The sequence below is a fragment of the Poecilia reticulata genome, chromosome 13 (genome assembly GCF_904066995.2).
Source record: "Poecilia reticulata chromosome 13, P_reticulata-male-v2, whole genome shotgun sequence".
Lineage (NCBI taxonomy): Eukaryota > Metazoa > Chordata > Actinopteri > Cyprinodontiformes > Poeciliidae > Poecilia > Poecilia reticulata.
In genome coordinates this window covers 6449722-6468773 of record NC_088842.1, presented here as the reverse complement: position 1 = coordinate 6468773, position 19052 = coordinate 6449722, and the positions used below count along the sequence as shown (strand labels likewise).

General features: G+C 38.6%; 1 protein-coding gene across 5 annotated transcripts in view; it reads right to left on the bottom strand.

Annotated features, from left to right (window-relative positions):
• The window catches only part of LOC103474157 (multidrug and toxin extrusion protein 1-like), a 26928-nt gene extending 7876 nt beyond the window's left edge, over positions 1 to 19052 (bottom strand). Inside the window, exons 1-18 of one of the 5 annotated variants that reach the window (XM_081614564.1) lie at positions 18627 to 19047; positions 10026 to 10098; positions 9403 to 9504; positions 9123 to 9191; positions 8861 to 9009; positions 8673 to 8715; positions 7379 to 7423; positions 7191 to 7288; positions 7015 to 7112; positions 6805 to 6918; positions 6133 to 6200; positions 5196 to 5304; positions 5028 to 5103; positions 4571 to 4640; positions 4360 to 4492; positions 4130 to 4224; positions 2553 to 2654; positions 1270 to 1963 (exon numbers count right to left, since the gene is read on the bottom strand). In XM_081614564.1, the coding sequence (XP_081470690.1) occupies positions 1688 to 1963; positions 2553 to 2654; positions 4130 to 4224; positions 4360 to 4492; positions 4571 to 4640; positions 5028 to 5103; positions 5196 to 5304; positions 6133 to 6200; positions 6805 to 6918; positions 7015 to 7112; positions 7191 to 7288; positions 7379 to 7423; positions 8673 to 8715; positions 8861 to 9009; positions 9123 to 9191; positions 9403 to 9504; positions 10026 to 10098; positions 18627 to 18964 (2058 nt within the window). In that variant the 5' untranslated portion in view covers positions 18965 to 19047 and the 3' untranslated portion in view covers positions 1270 to 1687. Of the gene's footprint in view, positions 1 to 21; positions 130 to 1269; positions 1964 to 2552; positions 2655 to 4129; positions 4225 to 4359; positions 4641 to 5027; positions 5104 to 5195; positions 5305 to 6132; positions 6201 to 6804; positions 6919 to 7014; positions 7113 to 7190; positions 7289 to 7378; positions 7424 to 8672; positions 8716 to 8860; positions 9010 to 9122; positions 9192 to 9402; positions 9505 to 10025; positions 11898 to 18626 lie in introns of those variants that run through there. The other 4 variants (XM_081614563.1, XM_008424937.3, XM_008424935.3 and 1 more) reach the window with 4 other exon arrangements.

Below are 19052 nucleotides of genomic sequence, written 5' to 3'. Positions count from 1 at the left end.
GCAGGGAGTACAGGTCCTTACCAGAGGTCCCGTCATCCTCAGGATGTGGTACAGTTCCTCCCTGTGGGGCAAGGGAACCCTGCGGCGCAGCCAGCTACAGCAGAAAAGCCTGTCGCTGGACGCTTCCATGTCTCAAGTGTGCGTCCCTCCGGCGCAGCTTCTTGTTTTTCCTCCAACATGTGTGTCTTTGTTGTGTTCTGGATGCTGCCGAGGATGGAAATCTTGCTGTGATCACAGCTTCCCTGGAGGTAGGCCAGAGCCGGCTGAAACAACAGAGATTGAACAACAAAGACGAGAAAACTCTCTGTAATCACAACAGAGAGCAAAATGGGGGGGGAGACTTGAAAGTGGGGAATGTTCAGATCTAGGTAATGAAATATGTGAGGGACAATGAACTTGTTCTGGTGAGGGGGGGGGGGGGGATTTCTGGCAAGAATCTGATTTTTACCACTTCATTTGAAGGTTGGCTCCTTTTCTAATCAGTGCAGTGGCGACAGAATTAATGTGACCTGATGCCACATGCAGGAATAAGATGAAATGCCCCCCTCAAAACATTCTTTCAATCATAAAGGAAGATGGAAAAGAAAAGAAAACACACTTTTAAAGTAAGGCAGATGAGTGTTGATCTTTATGTGTGAGGATTTTGCTGCAGTAATACAGATACATAAACTTTCCCACATCTGCAGTCAGAACTTTCATCACAAAGTTCAGAATAATTTTAGTTGTGACACACGAGGTTAAATGAAGACATTTACTGACCAAATGCCATCAGTTAACTTGGGGAACTGGAGCAAAGAGTGATATGTTACCATCTTAAAGTGTTTGATTTTAAAAAACAGGAGGCCCGTCATCCTCAGGATGCGCTGTCATTTGATTGACAGCGCTAAGACCCGCCTCCTGGCTCTAATTGGCTGTTCCTGACCGAGCTGCAGTATGGCCACAAGAAGGCAGCAGAGGAGATCCATGTTTTCACAGATTATCTGTCTCATACTTTATTGTCATGTCATGGTGACAGTTTTAATAAATAAGTGCATTAAAACCAAACATGTTTTCTAAAAGTTACTTACTGCAGCTTTAATATCAATAGCAATTATAAAATGCTGCTTACCAAGTTTCCCTTCCTCTGTTTGCTCCAACTTTAGAAGAATGTAGATTTAATGGTGTCCTACAGGCAAAAGACGGTAGTACAACTTATTGGCAACGGCCCCAAAACGTTTTATAATTCTCCACGAAACAAATACACTCAAATTGAACGCTGAAAGGACAATGTCAACTTAAAACAATTAGTTTTTATTGGCTCAAATAAAACAAGTGTTTACATTTTTTACAAATTACAGGCTAAATAGAGATGTGTTTTCTTACGGTCAGGTTTTGTTATTTTTATAGTTGCTTTGAGAAGTCCCATAATCACAAGCCTGACACAATCTCTGCATAATGGATCGTCGAGGTTAAGTTCGTCTTTTGTTAGGTGACAAATGTGATCAGCCATTTAACCTCTTAAAGTCCTAAGCAGGATAAAGTGTCCATGGAAGTAACTTGGTGAAAAACTTTCTATTTTATTTCTAACAATATTAATTCTCCTCATTTTGAAAAAAAAAAAAAAAAAATTGAAAGCACTTTTTACCCTTTGGCTCACAGTCCATAAATATTCACATCTGACTGAGAATTAAGATACCATATTTCATTTTTAGAGGACAGGTGAAGAAGTTGTATGAGGAGTAAATGTTGTGTTGATCCCGTCAAGAGTAGAGTTGGTTCCCGTCTCTGGCAAGGGGACCAGGAAGTGGACGGCTGTTCCCACCGCCAGAAAGGCCAGCGCCGTAACCATGGTGAGGCCTCGTCTGATGATCAGCTGGGTGGTGGAGAGGCGGCTGCTCTTCTGCAGTCTCACCTCTTCCTCGATCCGTGTCTCACTGTTCCCGTCATGTTGCTGGGTTTTCACAGGTGTGTACCCATCAGTGGACTTCAAAAAAATATATAGGGAATTGATAGCAAATCAGCTTAGACTGTTAAAGAAGTATTGTGTTTTCCAGACAGATAGTGTTATTTTATAGTAAATAAAGTAACTGTTACCTTCAGTAGCTATAAAAATGTTGTATATGTCTAAATAAATTTGACTTTGATATTTAACACCTTGAAATTGGGTCTCTGTCCCTTTAAGAACTCTTGCTCTTTCTGAAACTCCACTTTCAGGAAGTGATCACAAGATGGCTCCTCTATTAACCCTTTAACAACATTTTTACCAGCGTTGCACTGAGAAGTAGCTTGTATGATGAGCTCAGCAGATGTGCAGTTCAGCAGGTGTTTGCTAATTGCTGCTGGCTATTAGCAAACACCTACCTCGCTCTTGAAGGCGGAGCTAGGTCCACCCAAGCGTTTTGCACAGCTAAATGGTTGTCATAGGAGAATAGACGGTTTCTCAAACATGCGTGAGAGTCAAAACAACACTCCAGGTGTGTTTTTGATGAGGGATTAACATTATAACATGATGTAAAGCTTAAAATAGTTGGTTTTATATGACACTGCCCCTTTAAAAATAGCAGGTGACTTACATTTCCATTGTTTGATGCTTGACCGTTAGCTGTGCTGTTGTCTGATGGGTCATCTGCTCCTAACAGAGTCAGGTGAGTCTTTTTCATGGCCCGTTTTACAGCCTGGAAACAAAAGCAAAAAAGCACAAAATTTGGCAAATTGCCTTTTTGTATGCTTTATTATTGTGTTATGAAGGAAGGATACATGGTTTTCATTTTTTTTTACAATAAAAGAAACAAGTGTGCCATTTATTTGTATTCAACTTCTTTTATTCAGATACTCCTAAATAAAATCTAGTGCTACCAGAAGTCTTGAACAGCCACTTAATTAGTAAATAAGGTCACAATGTGAGTAATTTTATGAGAGCAGGGAACCCGTTCATAGCTGCTTGCAGTTATAGTTTAATCTTAGTATTAATCCAGATATGCTGCGAAGGCCTCTTAGGAGTTTTGTTGTTTTTATTAACATTAGAAAACAAACAGAATTACAAAGACCAGTGAACACAACATAAAAGTTGAGGGTCAGATTATAAAACAACATCCCCACATTGAGACATCTGACAGAGAAATGTTCAATCCATCATCTGAAAACAGAAGCTGAATGCCAAAATCCCACACCTATCAAAACATGGCTGTCCACTTGAACTGACAGGCTGAGAAAGAAGAGCACCGTCAGAAAAGCCACTCTAACTCTTGAGAAACTGCAGAGATTCACAACCTGGGTGGGAGAATCTGTTCATATAACCAGTCCTGCAGTCCACAGGTCTGGCTTTTATGGAAGAATAGAATTGTCAAAAGAACTGGAACTGAATACAAAGCTTTTATGTGACATCACATTTCTGGGAACTCTGTAGCTGACAGCCATCTTGGTAGGTATCTGTAACTGTCATGACGGTTGCTATGGAGTTGCTTGCCTCGTTCCTATTACAACCTGCATTACAGCTATTATTCTATTACAGGAGAATTAATGCTTTTGCAGGCTAGTGTATGTTAGAAAAACCCTCTAAAGTTGTGTGCTGATGCATATGTTGGTATCAATCCAACAAGTAAATACGTAGCCAATATCACCAATACCAATACAGATACCAACACTTGTTATTGAAGTATATCATCAAAATTTAGACTTTCACACATTTTTCTTTCTTTGAATTGTTTTGCTAAAATTGGGTGTCTTTATAGTAGACACCCAAAAAATAAAGTAATTAGCCTTTTGCTGTATGCTTTATAATTGTGTAATGAAGGAAGGATACATTTGTAGACAGACACTCAATAAACAAAGTATTTTTGGGTGTCCACAAAATTCTTTAATATCATATTTCCATGACAAACTGAAACAACGTTTTCTAAATAAAGAGTTAAAATGTTTTTGTTTTAGAGGAAATCAAAGCAAAATCTGTTTTACGGTAGAGATGAGAGATTACAACGCAACAATAGAATAACATTTCAAGACGGAATCTGAAACTAAAGTATTGATTTTATCTCGGTAGCGTCAATCCGATACTGATACAGACTTGATATTGATATCATCCACATTTTTGATAAATCCACCCACCTTCAATATGCCTAATAATTGTCAAACTGCTAGAGAGTTGGAATACCTCCTCTGTCATTTTCTTCCAGTTCAGCCTGAAGATCACAATAATGTAGAAAGTGGAATGCAGGACAACACAAATGAGCAGCCCGAGCCAAAAGCCTGCAGAGAAAAGACAAATGGTTCTGTCAGAAGCACAGCAGGCCTCACTTGTTACGACCTTCGTTTCCTGTGCAAACACAAATTTGCCCCAAACGCTGACGAAAACAGCGAGCCGGTTTCACTTCACAGACTTACCTAAAACTCTCAGTTTTGCGACAAACATCAGAACCACGCTCATCGTCAGCCCCACGCAGTAATATGCAATGAAATTCGCCACAGCTGGTATCCTCTGTTTGCCTGTGCCCAAGAAGATGCCGGTGCACACACACTGAGAGGACAGGAGATGCTCATGTGAGACTTTTGGCTCGGTACGGCAAACAGATTTGCTCTGCATGCAGTGACTCACCACAAGGCCGTCAAAGAGCTGGAGGAAGCAGTACGCAGTCATCAGGTTCGACACGATTCTCGCAATATTCCTGAAAAAAAAAGAAAAGGATTACATTGAAATATTCATTTTCCATTACAGAAAGATTCTTTGTTTTTTTTACGAATGAGAACAGTTAAAGTTGCAGTATGTGAAGGCGGAAAAATGATTTTCTTGTGACAGTAAGTTGCTTCTCCTCCAGTGGCACATTTAGCAGCGCATTCATGAGTTGATGGACAGCGCCAAGACCCTCTTCCTGTCTCTGACTGGTAGTTTTTGGTAAGGAGCAGTGCATTTCTTCAGCGCGGGGAGAAGGTGAAGGAGATCAAACTTTTACTCATGTATGTCTCATGACATTCTGTCACAACACACAAATATGTAAAAAAAATAAAAAATTAAATGAAACTCACATACTGCAGCTTTAACTATACAGACTCACTCATCAGAGGTGAAGATGTAGCCGATGACTGTCTTAGTGCAGCCAAGCACAACGCCTTCAACCAGAGCAAAGGAAACTGGAAAATAAAAGATGAAATGACAAATTTATCAAAAAGTATAAAGAAAATAATGAAAACAATATGATTCATTTTCCAATGTTTGACCTCACCTGCCAGACTGAGCGACAGCTTGCTAGCTAGGAGAGCTCTGGCGGTGTCTCCTGCACCGAGAGCGTTACCCACACGCGCACAGGCCGCAGCTTGAATCCCAAGAGGGAACTACAGATCCCAAATTATGGAAAAATAACTGATATCAGTCACTACAAGGATTAACAATTGGCTAAATATGACCCAGAACTGCACTGGTTATTTAATATTAAATATTAAAAGTAATTGTTTTGATTAAGTGTGTTTTTAGTAAATTTTTGATCATTTTATGGTATTTACTATTTACTGTTAAAAGTCCTTTAAGCAATGAGTGTTGCGAACTAGCCAACTTTGTCAACATTACGCTAATGTCGGGGGAAAAATTTCACAATTGCAATGTTTCCATTAAATAAGAAATGCAACTAAAATCCCACATGAATAAGTTTGTTAACGTGATAAGTCATTCTAAAAACATGCCGCGCTGTCGTCCTCCATCTACTTCCTGTCGTCATCTTCTTCGTGGTTTGTGGTGGTGAAATGTCCGGCTGTTGATCATGGGACTCATGTGATGCAAAAAAAAAAAAAAGTGTTTCCATGTTTTGCGAAATAAACTAATTTCGATACGGACAAAAAAAAAAAAAGCCAACAAAAAAAACCCACCATCCTAGCGCCAAAACGTTTTAGACAAAATAAAAAAAGGCTATGAATTTATCTTTGAAATGTCAAATTGTGCTATTATATGGGCAATGGAAATTCAAATAAAGATGAAGGCAACGGATTCTCTTGATTTATGTTACTTTATGAATCTGTCCGTATTAAATAAACAATAACATAAAAATTATTAAAATAAACACATAAAAGGTTTGTCTGCAAATGCTGAGATCAATCTGCAATTATTGTTTGAGAAATCTACAATTTAACTCCCTAAAATGTGAGATTTTAGAACGACATACACCTTACCATGTAAGTGATGAAAGCGATCATTATCACAGCATGTTGGGCTGCCAGCTCATCTTCACTCAGCATTCCTGATTATTACAAAAATAATAAATATGAGAGATGAAGGAGAGACTGAGGTAAGTTGAGCCACTCTTTGTTGCTAGACAACATTTATCATGTGACCAAATAGTGAGTTAATTGAGATTGTGAAGGTAAACTTGTTAGACTTTTATTTCTTAAAAAAAAGAAGAAAAAAAACATTTCCACTCTTAAAAGTGAATTTCGTCAATCATAAGTTTCATAAGAATCGTGTTCAGATATTTTCAAAATTTGTTGTCAATTGTGCTATATGTGAGCTACAGCATAAAAAAGTATAGCATTTTAGCTCTGGACACAAATAAAGTTGAAATTGTAGTTTTGGGGGTAAGTTGAGTCATTTGAAAACTTGCTTGGACATGCTTTATTACCAAAACAGTTACATTTGCACTTGTTCTGATTGTCTGAAGGGATGAACAACATCCTGAAATAAATTCAGATATATAAGCTAATGACCAAACTAATGTTGCCTTCATAAAGTGTTCCTAAATATGAAAAATGACTCATCGTACCCTCAGTCTCTGCTACTGGTTTTCATTTCAAGCTGTTTGTGACAGAAGTGAACTGGTTGATACTGACTGTCGGCTGCAAAATTACCTGCAAAGAATCCCCCAAACTCATACACCCACCACTCAAAGCAAACCATCAACAAGCTGGGGATGGCCAGCTTCATGTAGGATCCCCACTCCTGCAGCGATTCCACAGACCAGCCTGCAGGGGGGGGAAGACTCCTATTTATCCTTCAATGAGTTACGTGAAGCCAAAAACAAAAAAAAAAGACAGTAGGTCAAAGCACTGACTGCTCACCTCCCCATGTGTTCACATGTAGCTTCTTCCACCAAATGTAGGCCAAGAGAAAAACACAGATATAAATCTGTGAGAGAGTGTTGGCCGCTGCAGAACCACTGCAAAGAGAGTCGGGTCACACTCAGAACCATATGTGATTGTGAGTAAATGTTTTGGGACGTGTAAGGAACACCTACGCGACGCCCAGACTCATCCAGTGAAGGAAGGCGTAGTTTGTTGCCAGGTTGGCAATGTTCGCCAACAAAGCAGTGTACATTTGGGGCATGATTATTCCCTAAAAACGCAAGCATGAAGGTGTTAGTAGCGCCACAAGTTAAGACGACATTTTTCTTATAGAAATAATAACTACAACGTCATAGCTTGCCTGGTTCTGCAGGTAGGACACCTGAAGGTTATACAGAAACATGGCCTAAGAGAAAAGGAAAGAATCAAATTGTCGTTGTAGGTGGGATAGAGTCTGCATGCAGAGCCTAACTAAATTATTCATACGTTCTTTGTACCTCTTGCTACAATCAGTTGTTCTGAGGTATGCATGTGTCTATGAACTTTAGCCATCCAGGGACTGATTTATTTATTTTCAAAGAAGAGCATCTATGAACTTCCTTTAGATGAATCTCAATAAAATTTAGGTCTGGATGTTACTTTAGACCTAAAGATTCTTGGATTGAAGCCATTCTTTTTGTAGCCTTGGCTGTAGGTTTAGGGTTGTTAAGGTAAAACATTTGCCTAGTATGAAATTCCTTGTAGTTTCTCCCTGGCTTTGTGACAGGACTGTCCTGTTTTTAGCTCCATATATCTACATTTCAACTCTGATCAGCCTCCCTGTCCCTGCTTAAGGAAAACATCCATATGTGGGACTGAAAAGGTTCATGTGAGTCTTTTGTTTTTGACAAGATCATCTTCTTCCACCTGTTTGCTCTTCCAAAAATTCAAATTGAAAATAGAACCCAAGTGAGTATGGATCTCTCAAGTTCCTCTAGAGTTACCAGTGGATTAACACATGTTGGTCATTTTGCAGTTGTTCCATTTTCTAATAAACTCATTGCTGCTATATGTTTAGGCTGCTGGACGACAAACTGACCCCTCACTTTTCCTCACTCTGCTTCCTTCTTCTACAACTCTGCAGTTTGCATTATTTTCTGTTATTTAAACTTTTTAAAATAACAATTCAGTAGAATTTAATTTAACAGGCTGCACAGTGTGAGATATTTCAGACTCCTGTTGCCAACTGATAGTTGTTTCCTTGGTATAGCTGAGGAAAAGGTCATGGATAGGAATGCACACAACAATTTGAATTTTCAATTTGTATTTGAGAAGTTTACTGTTTATGTACTTCTTCAATTATGTACTGAATTTTTTTATTTATTTATTTTTGGTTAAGTGACAGCATTTGTTGTGATTTGGGAATATACAAATAAAAACAACTATTTTGTGTTGGTCTGTAACACCAACATCTGTTGATGCCTCCAAAACTGCAGACGTTTTGGCTGCAGATGTTTTGATGCAGCCAAAACATCTGCAGCCAGACAGATGTTTTGGCTGCATCACAATGAACAGTGAAAAAAAGTTAAAGGGGTATGAATATATTCTAGCTAACCACATAATTAGAAATCACAGGAAGTCAAGGCTGAACGTGTCAAAGAAAGGTGAAAACTTACCGGTACTGCAGGAATAAAAGCTGTCATATACAGCTGGGCTACTCTGGAAATAAGAAACAGTGCTTAAAACTAATTACCAGATTTTTTACAGCAATATTTCAGCACACAGAGCTAATCTTAAAGTTCAGATTTTGCTACAAATAAATAATGACTTGGTGTTTTGAGCAGCTTCAGCTGCATGTAGTTACCTAGCCACCTCGGGTTCCTGCCCCATGCACAGCAGGATGGCCTCGGCGTTAATGAGCAGCCCCCAGCAGGGCAGACAGAACAGCATCAGGATGATGATGCCCCGCTGCAGGATCACTCCCACCCGCAGCAGGTTCTTACCCCCGAACGTCTGGCAGCACCGCAGAGGTGGCAGTAATCATTCAGCGAAGCGCAGTAATGAATAGTTAGGATGTGAAGTCAGTTAAAAGCGAGTCAAGAAATATTAACACCAAGTTTTCAAACCTGGGACACCAGCGTGTCGCATGCCAGTCCCAGACCGCATCCTGTGGCTGCCGTGGTAACGTTAATGGCCTGGAATCAATTCAAAGCATACTTTTGTAGACTTCACTGTTTGTAGACTTTACTGTTTGTTTGCTAATATTTTTGCTACTTATGACAGTTTAAATTGATTAAAATATTAGTTTTAAGCAGTGTCAGTAAAACGTGTGTCACATCTCGGTCTTTTTTTGTGTTTATGCTTCCAAAACGTATTTTAAAAATATGATAGAATACAAGCACTTACTGCTGAGGCTAATCCATAACCAGCCATCACATCATTTCCCAGGCGCCCGCAGAACATTGTGACAACAAATGGAAGCAGGTAATGGAGAATTCTGGAGAGTAGCTACAAACACAAACATGATTCATGGAGCAGACGGCACCAACACACATATAAGGTAGAAGGTTTCATATTCTATCTATTATAACTCCAATTACTCTGCACAGGTGTCTTTACACATACATGCACATTTGTGTTTTCATGTCTTGTGGGGACTTTACATTGACTTCCAATCATTTTCTACAGCCTGACCATTACCCAACCCCTAACCCTAACACCTAGCCATCACATACCCAACCTCTAACACAAAATCAGCATTTTCCCTCATGTGAACCAAGAAAGGTCCCCACAAAAAGCAGTGGTCCCCACAACCCCACATTGGAGGAAGAGATAGGTCCCCACAAGGATATAAAAACCTGGTTCACACACACACACATGCGCGCACGCCCACACACACACACAGTCAGGAAAAAACCACTAAACATGAATCTAGCCGTGACTAAAAACACATCATTATAACTCAATTTTCCTCCTAGAAAAATCTTGATCCACTCAAAAATGAATATATGAGTTGAAGCGTTTCTTACCAGAGGCCCCGTCATCCTCAGGATGTGGTAGAGCTCGTCTCTGCAGGCCGTGGGAACCTTGTTGCGGACCCATCTACAGCAGAAAAGCCTGTCACTGGAGGCATCCATGTTTGCAGCAGCAGATGTTAAAGCAGGTTTTATTTGATTTTTTTATTAATTTTTTTTATTTTTCAGACAGATGTATCTGTCCGGTCTGTCATCTGCTTAGGTTTTGATGCTGTCCAGTGACAGTTCCTGCTGCTGCTCTGGAAAGGCATTTCAACGCGGGGAAAAAAAGTTACTAATTGATCAACTCAAGGTCGGCTTAACACTTTTGTCAGGTCGAACTTTCTGGGAGAAATAACCTGACTGACAAAAAAATTATTAGCAATTGCATACAGTTAGTAATTTTAATTCTTTACAGAAGATCTTCATTTGTGTAATAAAATTGCTTGCAAAAGAGTTCAGGCACTTTAAATTTTATACATTGTGGACATTTTATGGGATAGGCTAGGGGTCTTCAACCTGTGGCGCTGGAGCCATAAGTGGTTCTTTGGTCCTTCCACATTAGCTGCGTTTCCATTACAACTGTGTGAAATCTGAAGACAGTTTGCTGCACTGCATTTCATGTAGGAGTTTTAAAGTAACTAAAACCATGTGTTGTAAAAAGCTCTATCACACTTTCCTTTCACTTCAGAGTTTTTCCACTACTTTGTGTTGGCCTCTCTCATGAAATTTAAATTGGATACAACATGTGACAACATGTAAAAAGCAGACAAGGAGAATGCTCATGTAAGCTAACACAAGAAATGTGGTGTAGAATTTAACTTCTAATTACACACAGCTTTGATTTAATTTAGCATTTTTCTGCTATAACGTTGAAGGTAATTTGAAGGCAATTAGCTCATACTGTGGTTAGCATACTAAACAAGCATAACTTGCCCTGTCTTCACCCCTGTTGTTGTGGATAATGTGCGAACAGCCGCTAGAAGTGAGAGTCATGACTATTCATGAAAACTCTGTGCATTTTAATGGTTACGCCAGCTTCCTTTGAAGGAAGGATAATCCTAATAAATCTCCATCACCGTCGGCTAACATGTTCATTAAAGTGTTTGGGAGTATAAAGCATTAACATGTCAGATGGCTCGAAGTCCCTCTGGAGAATACTGGAATAAACCAGTGAGTTCTTTGGCAACATGGAAAATGAGATGCAACCCTATACTGGTATCAAAAAATAAATAAAATTAGCCATCTGAGGTTGAGTCATAACATGTAGAACAGCTGCACTGCCTCGACTAACAGGGGATCAAATTCTGGAAAACACTTTTCCAGAACAGCAAAGAAACATGAAGATTTTTTGCTGGATTTTTAAAGTGCAGTTAATCCATATACTAAATATGCAGAAAGTTGCAACAACTTTTTATAGACATACATGATATACATCGGAATCGGAAAATGTTAGTCTTATTTTTCAACATATCGGTATCAGTTCTATAAATAAAACTGGGTTAATAATAAAAACAGATACTTATTTCCATCTTATTGCCGTTTGTTTCTGGAGGGGAAACAAACGGCAAACACATGACCACATGCACATGTGGTTATGTGGTCATGTGATAGCAGTAGTGATGCAGCAAAGGATTGTGGGAGGATTAACTCAAGGTGTATATCTTTATATACAATATATTTGTGTTCACACACTTTGTGTTCTTGCCACTGATAAGAATTTAAATTTATTTCTGTAATAGTTTTTTTTCTTCTTTTTACAGTCATTTTAAAAGGTGAAAAATGACTAAAAATAAATAAAAATGTCAAATTTCAAATGTTGGTTATAGGTCATTACAGTAATATTAATATCGGATATCGACATCGACCCAATTTTTCATATTGGTGCATTTCTAATTTTTTTATGCTGTTAATATGAATGTTCTTAACAAGAACAAGTCAAGAAATATAAAAACCATTGCATACATAATTTTTCCAATTAAACAATGTTAGTTGTTTCATTGATTGTGAGTGGCTGATGTGCAAGAGATCTTCAGAAGCTGTTATGATTAATGGTCTTAAAACTGAGAAGCAGAAATTTGTAGTCAATAGGAATTTAACTTGTAGACAAAGAAGCTGTTGAAAAACAGCTTCACAGAAAAATGTGATTAATGGAGAGAGTTTTAGTGACAAAACGATGAGCGGAGATGAAAAATGCTACAGAGCTGAAAATATGTTAATTGTTTTGTGTATTTAAAAAGAAATGATAGATTTCTGATGCAGGAAGCGCACAAACTCCTAAACCTATAAGGAAGAGCTATTGAGTTAATAATTAAAAACTGTCATATTAAATGTTGGTGATGGTTTTCCACCTTGATGATGAGTTCTGTTTTGTTATTAAGTTTTAAGAAGCAGGTTAAAAACAAGGTTTGATTTCTATTAAGAAGCTACAGAAATAGTTCAATCTGGAGAGACTCAGACGGACAAAAGGGAACAATTAAAAGATTTAATGACAGGAATGAATAACAGTTCTTTGGCGCTCGGACCCCGGCAGCTAATTTGAGCTGAGATTTGATGTGAACTCGATGAACATCCCAATAACTGATTAGGGATGCTCTCCCCCGGGGCCCGACACTGGTGCAGTGGCGCAACTACACATTATTCAGGTGGATGCGAAAACATAAATCGGCGCCCGATATATATATATATATATATATATATTTTTATTTTTTTGTTTTGTTTTTTTTGTCATAGTACCCCCAAGAATTTAAAACTACTTTCACCGCTGCTGATAACCCTTAAGCAACAACCAGAGTTGGCTAGTAACTATTTTTTATGAAGTATTTTTACTCTTACTTGAGTACATTTTCTGGATTTTCTACCCACTGAATGAAAAACAAACTCATTTTAACCTAAAACTCACTAGACGCAGATACACATCTGCAGTTTTTATTAAAGTTTAATAAGTTTATTAGTGAAAGAAGCTGATTTGGAATTTTTTTTCTTTTGTCTGATTTTGTTTTTGTTTTTTTCCTTAAATGAATTGTCATTTTTTACCTTAAAATACCAAAATATGCTAAACTTAACTTTGTTTTGTTCTGTCTGATTATTTAACTGTTAAATATTAATTAATAATTTGATCAGTTACTCAGTACTTGAGTAGACTTTTCACCAAATACTTTTTTACTCTTAATTGAGTCATTCTTGGACGGCTACTTTCTTTTATGAACTTTTATGCTTCCATTTTCCTCCCTCACTGACTGTCTTCTTGAAATAAAACAATGGTTTACTCTTAACTTCATCAAATTAAATTCCAGTAAAACTGAACTTCACTTAATTGGTACTAATTCAATACTAAGTAAACTTGATAATTTCTCCATTTCAGTTGATAACTCCTCCATTTTTCCCTCCCCTCAGGTTAAGAGTCTGGGTGTCATCCTCGATAGCACCCTCTCTTTTGCCTCCCATGTCAATAATATCACTCGGTCAGCTTATTTTCATCTCCGAAATATTCGCCGTCTCCATCCTTCTCTCACTCCGCACTCCACTGCTGTTCTGGTCCACAGTTTGGTCTCATCTCGTTTAGACTATTGTAATTCTCTACTTTTTGGTCTGCCACAGAAAACTGCATAAATTACAATTGGTTCAAAATTCAGCTGCTCGTATCATTACACAAACCCCTTTAATTCATCACATCACACCTATTTTACAACAGCTCCATTGGCTTCCAATCACATATCGCATCAACTGTAAAATACTTCTAACTTTTAAAGTAATTGTTTTTAGCCTTTTAGAAAACCTGCAAAATGTGAATTTTGTTCTGTGAGGAATGTCGACCATCCATGAAAGACAATGAAGGCGTTTTCATGGTTTAGCTTTGTTTGAAGCCAGGCCTGTTGCTAGGCAACGGCCGGACTTCACTGGGGTTGCTAGGTAACCCAGTTCCTGCTGATTTGTGATGTTATATTCTGAAGGTTTTTGAAACTGATAGACTGATAACCAGGGGTGAAAGTAAGGGGGTACAGCAGGGTACTGCCGTGAGTTCACCCACTAATCAGCCGTGACTGATTAGTTTTTCAAGAACAATCTGAAACACGACTTCATCTGTTAATAAATAACTTTTTTCCCATTTTATATTGTTTCTGAACTGTTCGTGCTTTGCTAGAGCAGCGGTGCAAAACGTCGATCGCGGAAGGTTTTGAGTCGATCTCGGCATTAGGTGACAAACTGAACGCCGCCAGGACGCTGAGACCAGCACGTCCTCTGACTTAAAACGTTCGTAACTCTATTAAAGAACAACAGAAAAATCAACAAAATGTGTTCAAATTAATGACCCAACAACAATAATAATCTCAGTAATTATTGTTTCAGCAAGGTGTTGCGCAATTCTGTGCGTTTCGGTTCCATTACCAAAATAACGAGCAGAGCAGGAGTATAAAATGAACTAATCGACCACAGCTGTGTTGATCGCAAAATAAATATCAAGCCTGCAAGCTTGATATCGTAACAGACTGAATGTTATATTGTTTAACGTAATCTCTGGAGTTGTTCTGCCGTTGTTATGGCAGGAGGTTGCCATAACAACGGGTATGCTTAAATTACAGAAAGAGACGGAGAGTAAAAATGTGCGAGTGGTTTAGAGTTGATCATCTGTTCAGGTTGTTTATCTTTGCTGTGGCTCATCACAGCCGCTGTATTTTCTGAACGTTCAATAAACAACAAACTTGGACTAATCGTTCTTTGTGGGTATACGTCATTTATAAGAAATATCAAACACGGTAAATATGTTTCATTAAGTATTTAACAAACAAATGGCTTCTTCCGCGATAATTATGTGAAATTAAATTGTCTAATATAAAAAAATAGTTTGGTGCGGTCGGGCTGAGAGTCTGAGACTTTTCCTTTATCAAACAATTTTTTTGCCTCTTATTTCGTGGAAATATTGATGCTGATGATACTTTCTCCTAAATAATAACCTTTTTCAACCTTTATAGGTCCACTGTTGAAAATGAGAAGCTAACATTCACAAATGACAGTGAAATAAAATCCAGTCCAACATCTGGTTTGAGGTGATTCCTCTGGAACCTGTTGGAGGAAAAATATCCCAACTTCAGAAGATGAGCTTTAACCTAACAGAGCACTGTGGTTCCTCCTATTAGTATGAGATTCAGGATGAGGAGGCGCCATGAAGAGAAGTGGAAGCTGCAGGATCTTCAGAACAAACAGGTCATGATTCATACTGATTATCAATAGAACCAGTTTAAAAGCTAAATGAATGGTTATATGCCAGACATGGAAAACCGAGATGCACTTCATGCCATGATGTTCAGAATTTAGGTCTCATGGCATCTCAAGGTGTCAACATTGAAGCCAGTGGGCTGAAGGAAATACAGCTTTATTTTGTAGCAATTCAAGAGCTACCAGCTTTTATCGCTTTGCAAAAAAATTAATCAGCACAGAAACTCCAAAGAACACAAAGAAGTTTATATATATAAATAATATACACACACGTACTACTTTAGGCCCTGTGGAAAATCTTTTAGGTGTTATGTTTTAATGAGGGGTAGATACACTTTTGGCTCATGGCCATGTGTTTATATCAGTTTATGTTATACTGTTGTTCCAGGTATCAAATTTCAATGTTTTTGATTTTTGCTGCTGTAGCACTGAACATTTCACAGCAACACTGTTAAAACAAGCACTTGTTTAAATATGTATGTTTTATGTGTATACTGTAATGATTAATTATTTAGATAATTAATCTATAATTATCTAAATTTATTGTTAAATGTTCATTAGTGCTGTTGTACTGTCACTGTTCCTTTAAGTTAGGAGGCATTTTCTGGTTACACAAAGACTGTTGAGACACTTTTGAGAGGGAGGGGGTTTTTGATTAAGGACTAAAAGTGTTGACTTTATTATATTATGTGCTGCCCTGGTATTGTTCAACTTTAATAAATCAATGTTCAGAGCAAATAGTTTATCTGGTGCTTAGTTCTCCTAACAGAACATTATAATACATTATGAAAAAATATATAATAATGAAAAAATATGTATACCACACAGGTAGGCAACAGCTATATATATATATATATATATATCCATTTTCTTTACACCCTTGTCCCTTAGTGGGTTCGGGAGGGTTGCTGGTGCCTCTCCAGCTAACATTCCGGGCAAGAGGCGGGGTCACCCTGGACAGATTGCCAGTCTGTCGCAGAGCAACACAGAGACACACAACCATGCACGCACACACAGTCACACCTAGGGACAATTTATACAGACCAATTAACCTGACAGTCATGTTTTTGAACTGTGGGAGGAAACTGGAGTACCCGGAGAAAACCCACGCATGCACAGGGAGAACATGCAAACTCCATGCAGAAAGACCGGGGCTGGTAATTGAACCCAGAACCTTCTTGCTGCAAGGCAACAGCTCTACCAACTGCGCCACTGTGCAGCCCCGCAATCTCTAATCAATTTTAGCAATTCATATATCAAAATCTTCTGCTTCCTTTGATCCTTTATGCTTTTGCTATGTTTCACTTCTTCAACTATTTCTGGCTTTGTACTAATTTCTGCTTCTGCTAATTTATGCTTTTTATTATTTCCCTGTTTAATTGTTTCAACTATTTCTGGCGTTGTACTAATTTCTGCTTCTGCTAGTTTTTGTTTTTTACTGTTTCACTGTTTAATTGTTTCAACCATTTCTGGCATTGTACTTATTTCTGCTTCTGCTTATTGATGCTTTTCACACCTTCTGCAATTCCTTCAATGTATTTCTCTCTTGTGCTCTGTTTCTATCTGTTTCTATTCATTCTGCTTGTCTACTTTTCTGTATGCCTTCTATTTCTACTGATCTTACTCTCTGCTAAGGTCTTCTGCAATCTTTAATCAATTTTAGCAATTCATATATCAAAATGTTCTGCTTCTTCTGCTCCTTTGTGCTTTTAGGTTTGCTATATTTCATTTCAATTATTTCTGGTTTTGTACTAATTTTTCCTTCTGCTAGTTTATACTTTTTGCTGTTACACTGTTTAATTGTTTTGACCATTTCTGGCGTTGAACTAATTTCTGCTTCTCCTAGTTTATGTATTTTGCTGTTTCACTGTTCAACTGTTTCAATGATTTCTGGTTTTGTACTAATTTCCACTTCCTGTGATAATTATGCATTTTCTTAACCTCTGTTTCACTTTTTGACTTTTTCAAATAATTCAGGTTGCACACAAACTCCTGCTTCTTCTGCTGAATTCTTCTAAATTTCAGTACGTAAACTTTTTCTACAATGTATGACTGTAGCGTTCTGATTTTTCTACATCTTAATCTTTTGTTTTCATGTTTCTTGTATTTCTCCATCAATCATTCTGCAAATATGCTTCTTTTGCTCCTTTTTGCTTTGTTTTGCTATGTTTCACTTCTTCAAATATTTCTGGTTGTGTACCAATTTCTCCTACTAAATTTATGCTTTTTTTTTTATTTGTTTCACTGTTCAACTGTTTCAACTATTTCCATTTCTTCTGCTTTCTTCTACTTCTTAAGCTTTACTCCACTTTTTCTGGCATTTCTGCAGTAATCATTCTGCAAATATGCATTCTCACAGCTGTTTCGCTAGGAACAGCTATTTTTCTAGTTTTGTTTGTATTTCCTTTTAACTCATGTAAACCACTTTGAATTGCCTTGTTGCAGAAAATATGCTATATAAATAAAATTATTTGACCTTACCTTACATGTTGAGGCCTAGAAGCCTCAACAGCTTCTAGGCCTCCTCACTTCATCAAAATCTGGAAGTCGGAAGAGAGGCATATTACCATATCTAAAAACATTGCGGGGCGTTTGAGTTGAACAGGATTTCATTTCAGTTGGTAAATGCAAAGCTTTTAAAAGTTCAACGCCAGACAATGGCACTCCTGTACAAAATCTTCTTGTTTTTTCAACCAGGTTGTAAGTTGGAATTATTCCCGCTTTTTTGAGGGTTGTGTTATATGTAAATGCCTCTGTGTTGTAGTTCTGGGCTGGTTTTCTTGGTCCTAGATTGTTGATCCCCAGTCCAGCTCCAATCCAATTAGAAAATCTCACAAAGTAACTCATTGTAAAATTTCTCGAACGTCCAATAATGATACTATGCGAATGAAGATGAATACAAATAACAGATCTTATGTATATATAGATATATATACAACCCCTCTGTGACGTCACAGGACAGTTTACTTATCTAGCCACGTCACTGATGTGTTGCATAGGCCCAAGGCAGCTGACGTCAGCAAGGTGACATGACAGACTGAAGCTCGAACGTCATGTCACGTGAGTTGGAGCGGACTGCAGAGAAGGAGGCGGAAATGGGCCCGTCAACTACAGACGTATTTACGTTTTATTCGTACCTAGAATTGTTTGTGAATAAAATTTAATGTCCCTTTTCCACCGGCTCTACTTCAGCAGCCCGGCTCCGAGCCGGAGCCTGTAGCACGGATCTGTAGCACGGTGCTGCCTGGCGGTGGGGGGGTATAGCGCGCGCCCCACAAGTGTCGCAACTACACATTATTCAGGTGGATGCGAAAACATAATTCGCATCCACCTGAATAATGTGGATGCGATCCCCCCCCCAGACGACGATACGTGAAGGGTAAAACTCGCTATATTTACCTCGTTATGTGCGCGAGGTGAAGGAGCGTGAGGCGCTCTGAAGTATTTGGGAATCGGCGCGTCGCCCCCTCCAGACGGAGTTTTTGGCGCCCCCTCCGGTGCTGCGCCCCTATGCGTTGCATACGCTGCATACCCACTTTTTGCGCCACTGCACTGGTGGTGGTGGTCGGGAAAGGGTGCCATCCTAGAGCTGAAGGATGTGGGTGGAGAAGGGGAGGTGGTGGGTTGAACGCAGCTGGGAAGCAGCTGACGGCTTGGGTGTGGATCCTTTTACGCAGAGCCTGATTGCTGATTGAACGCGCCGGGTGAGGTCCAGCGCTGAGGTCGGAGATGAGCATGACGTCGATGGGCGAACGAAGGGGGTGGAGTCTTCCAGCTTGAACTTTCGCTAAAGCTCCATTTGGGAAAATAATATGGTTGGATTTG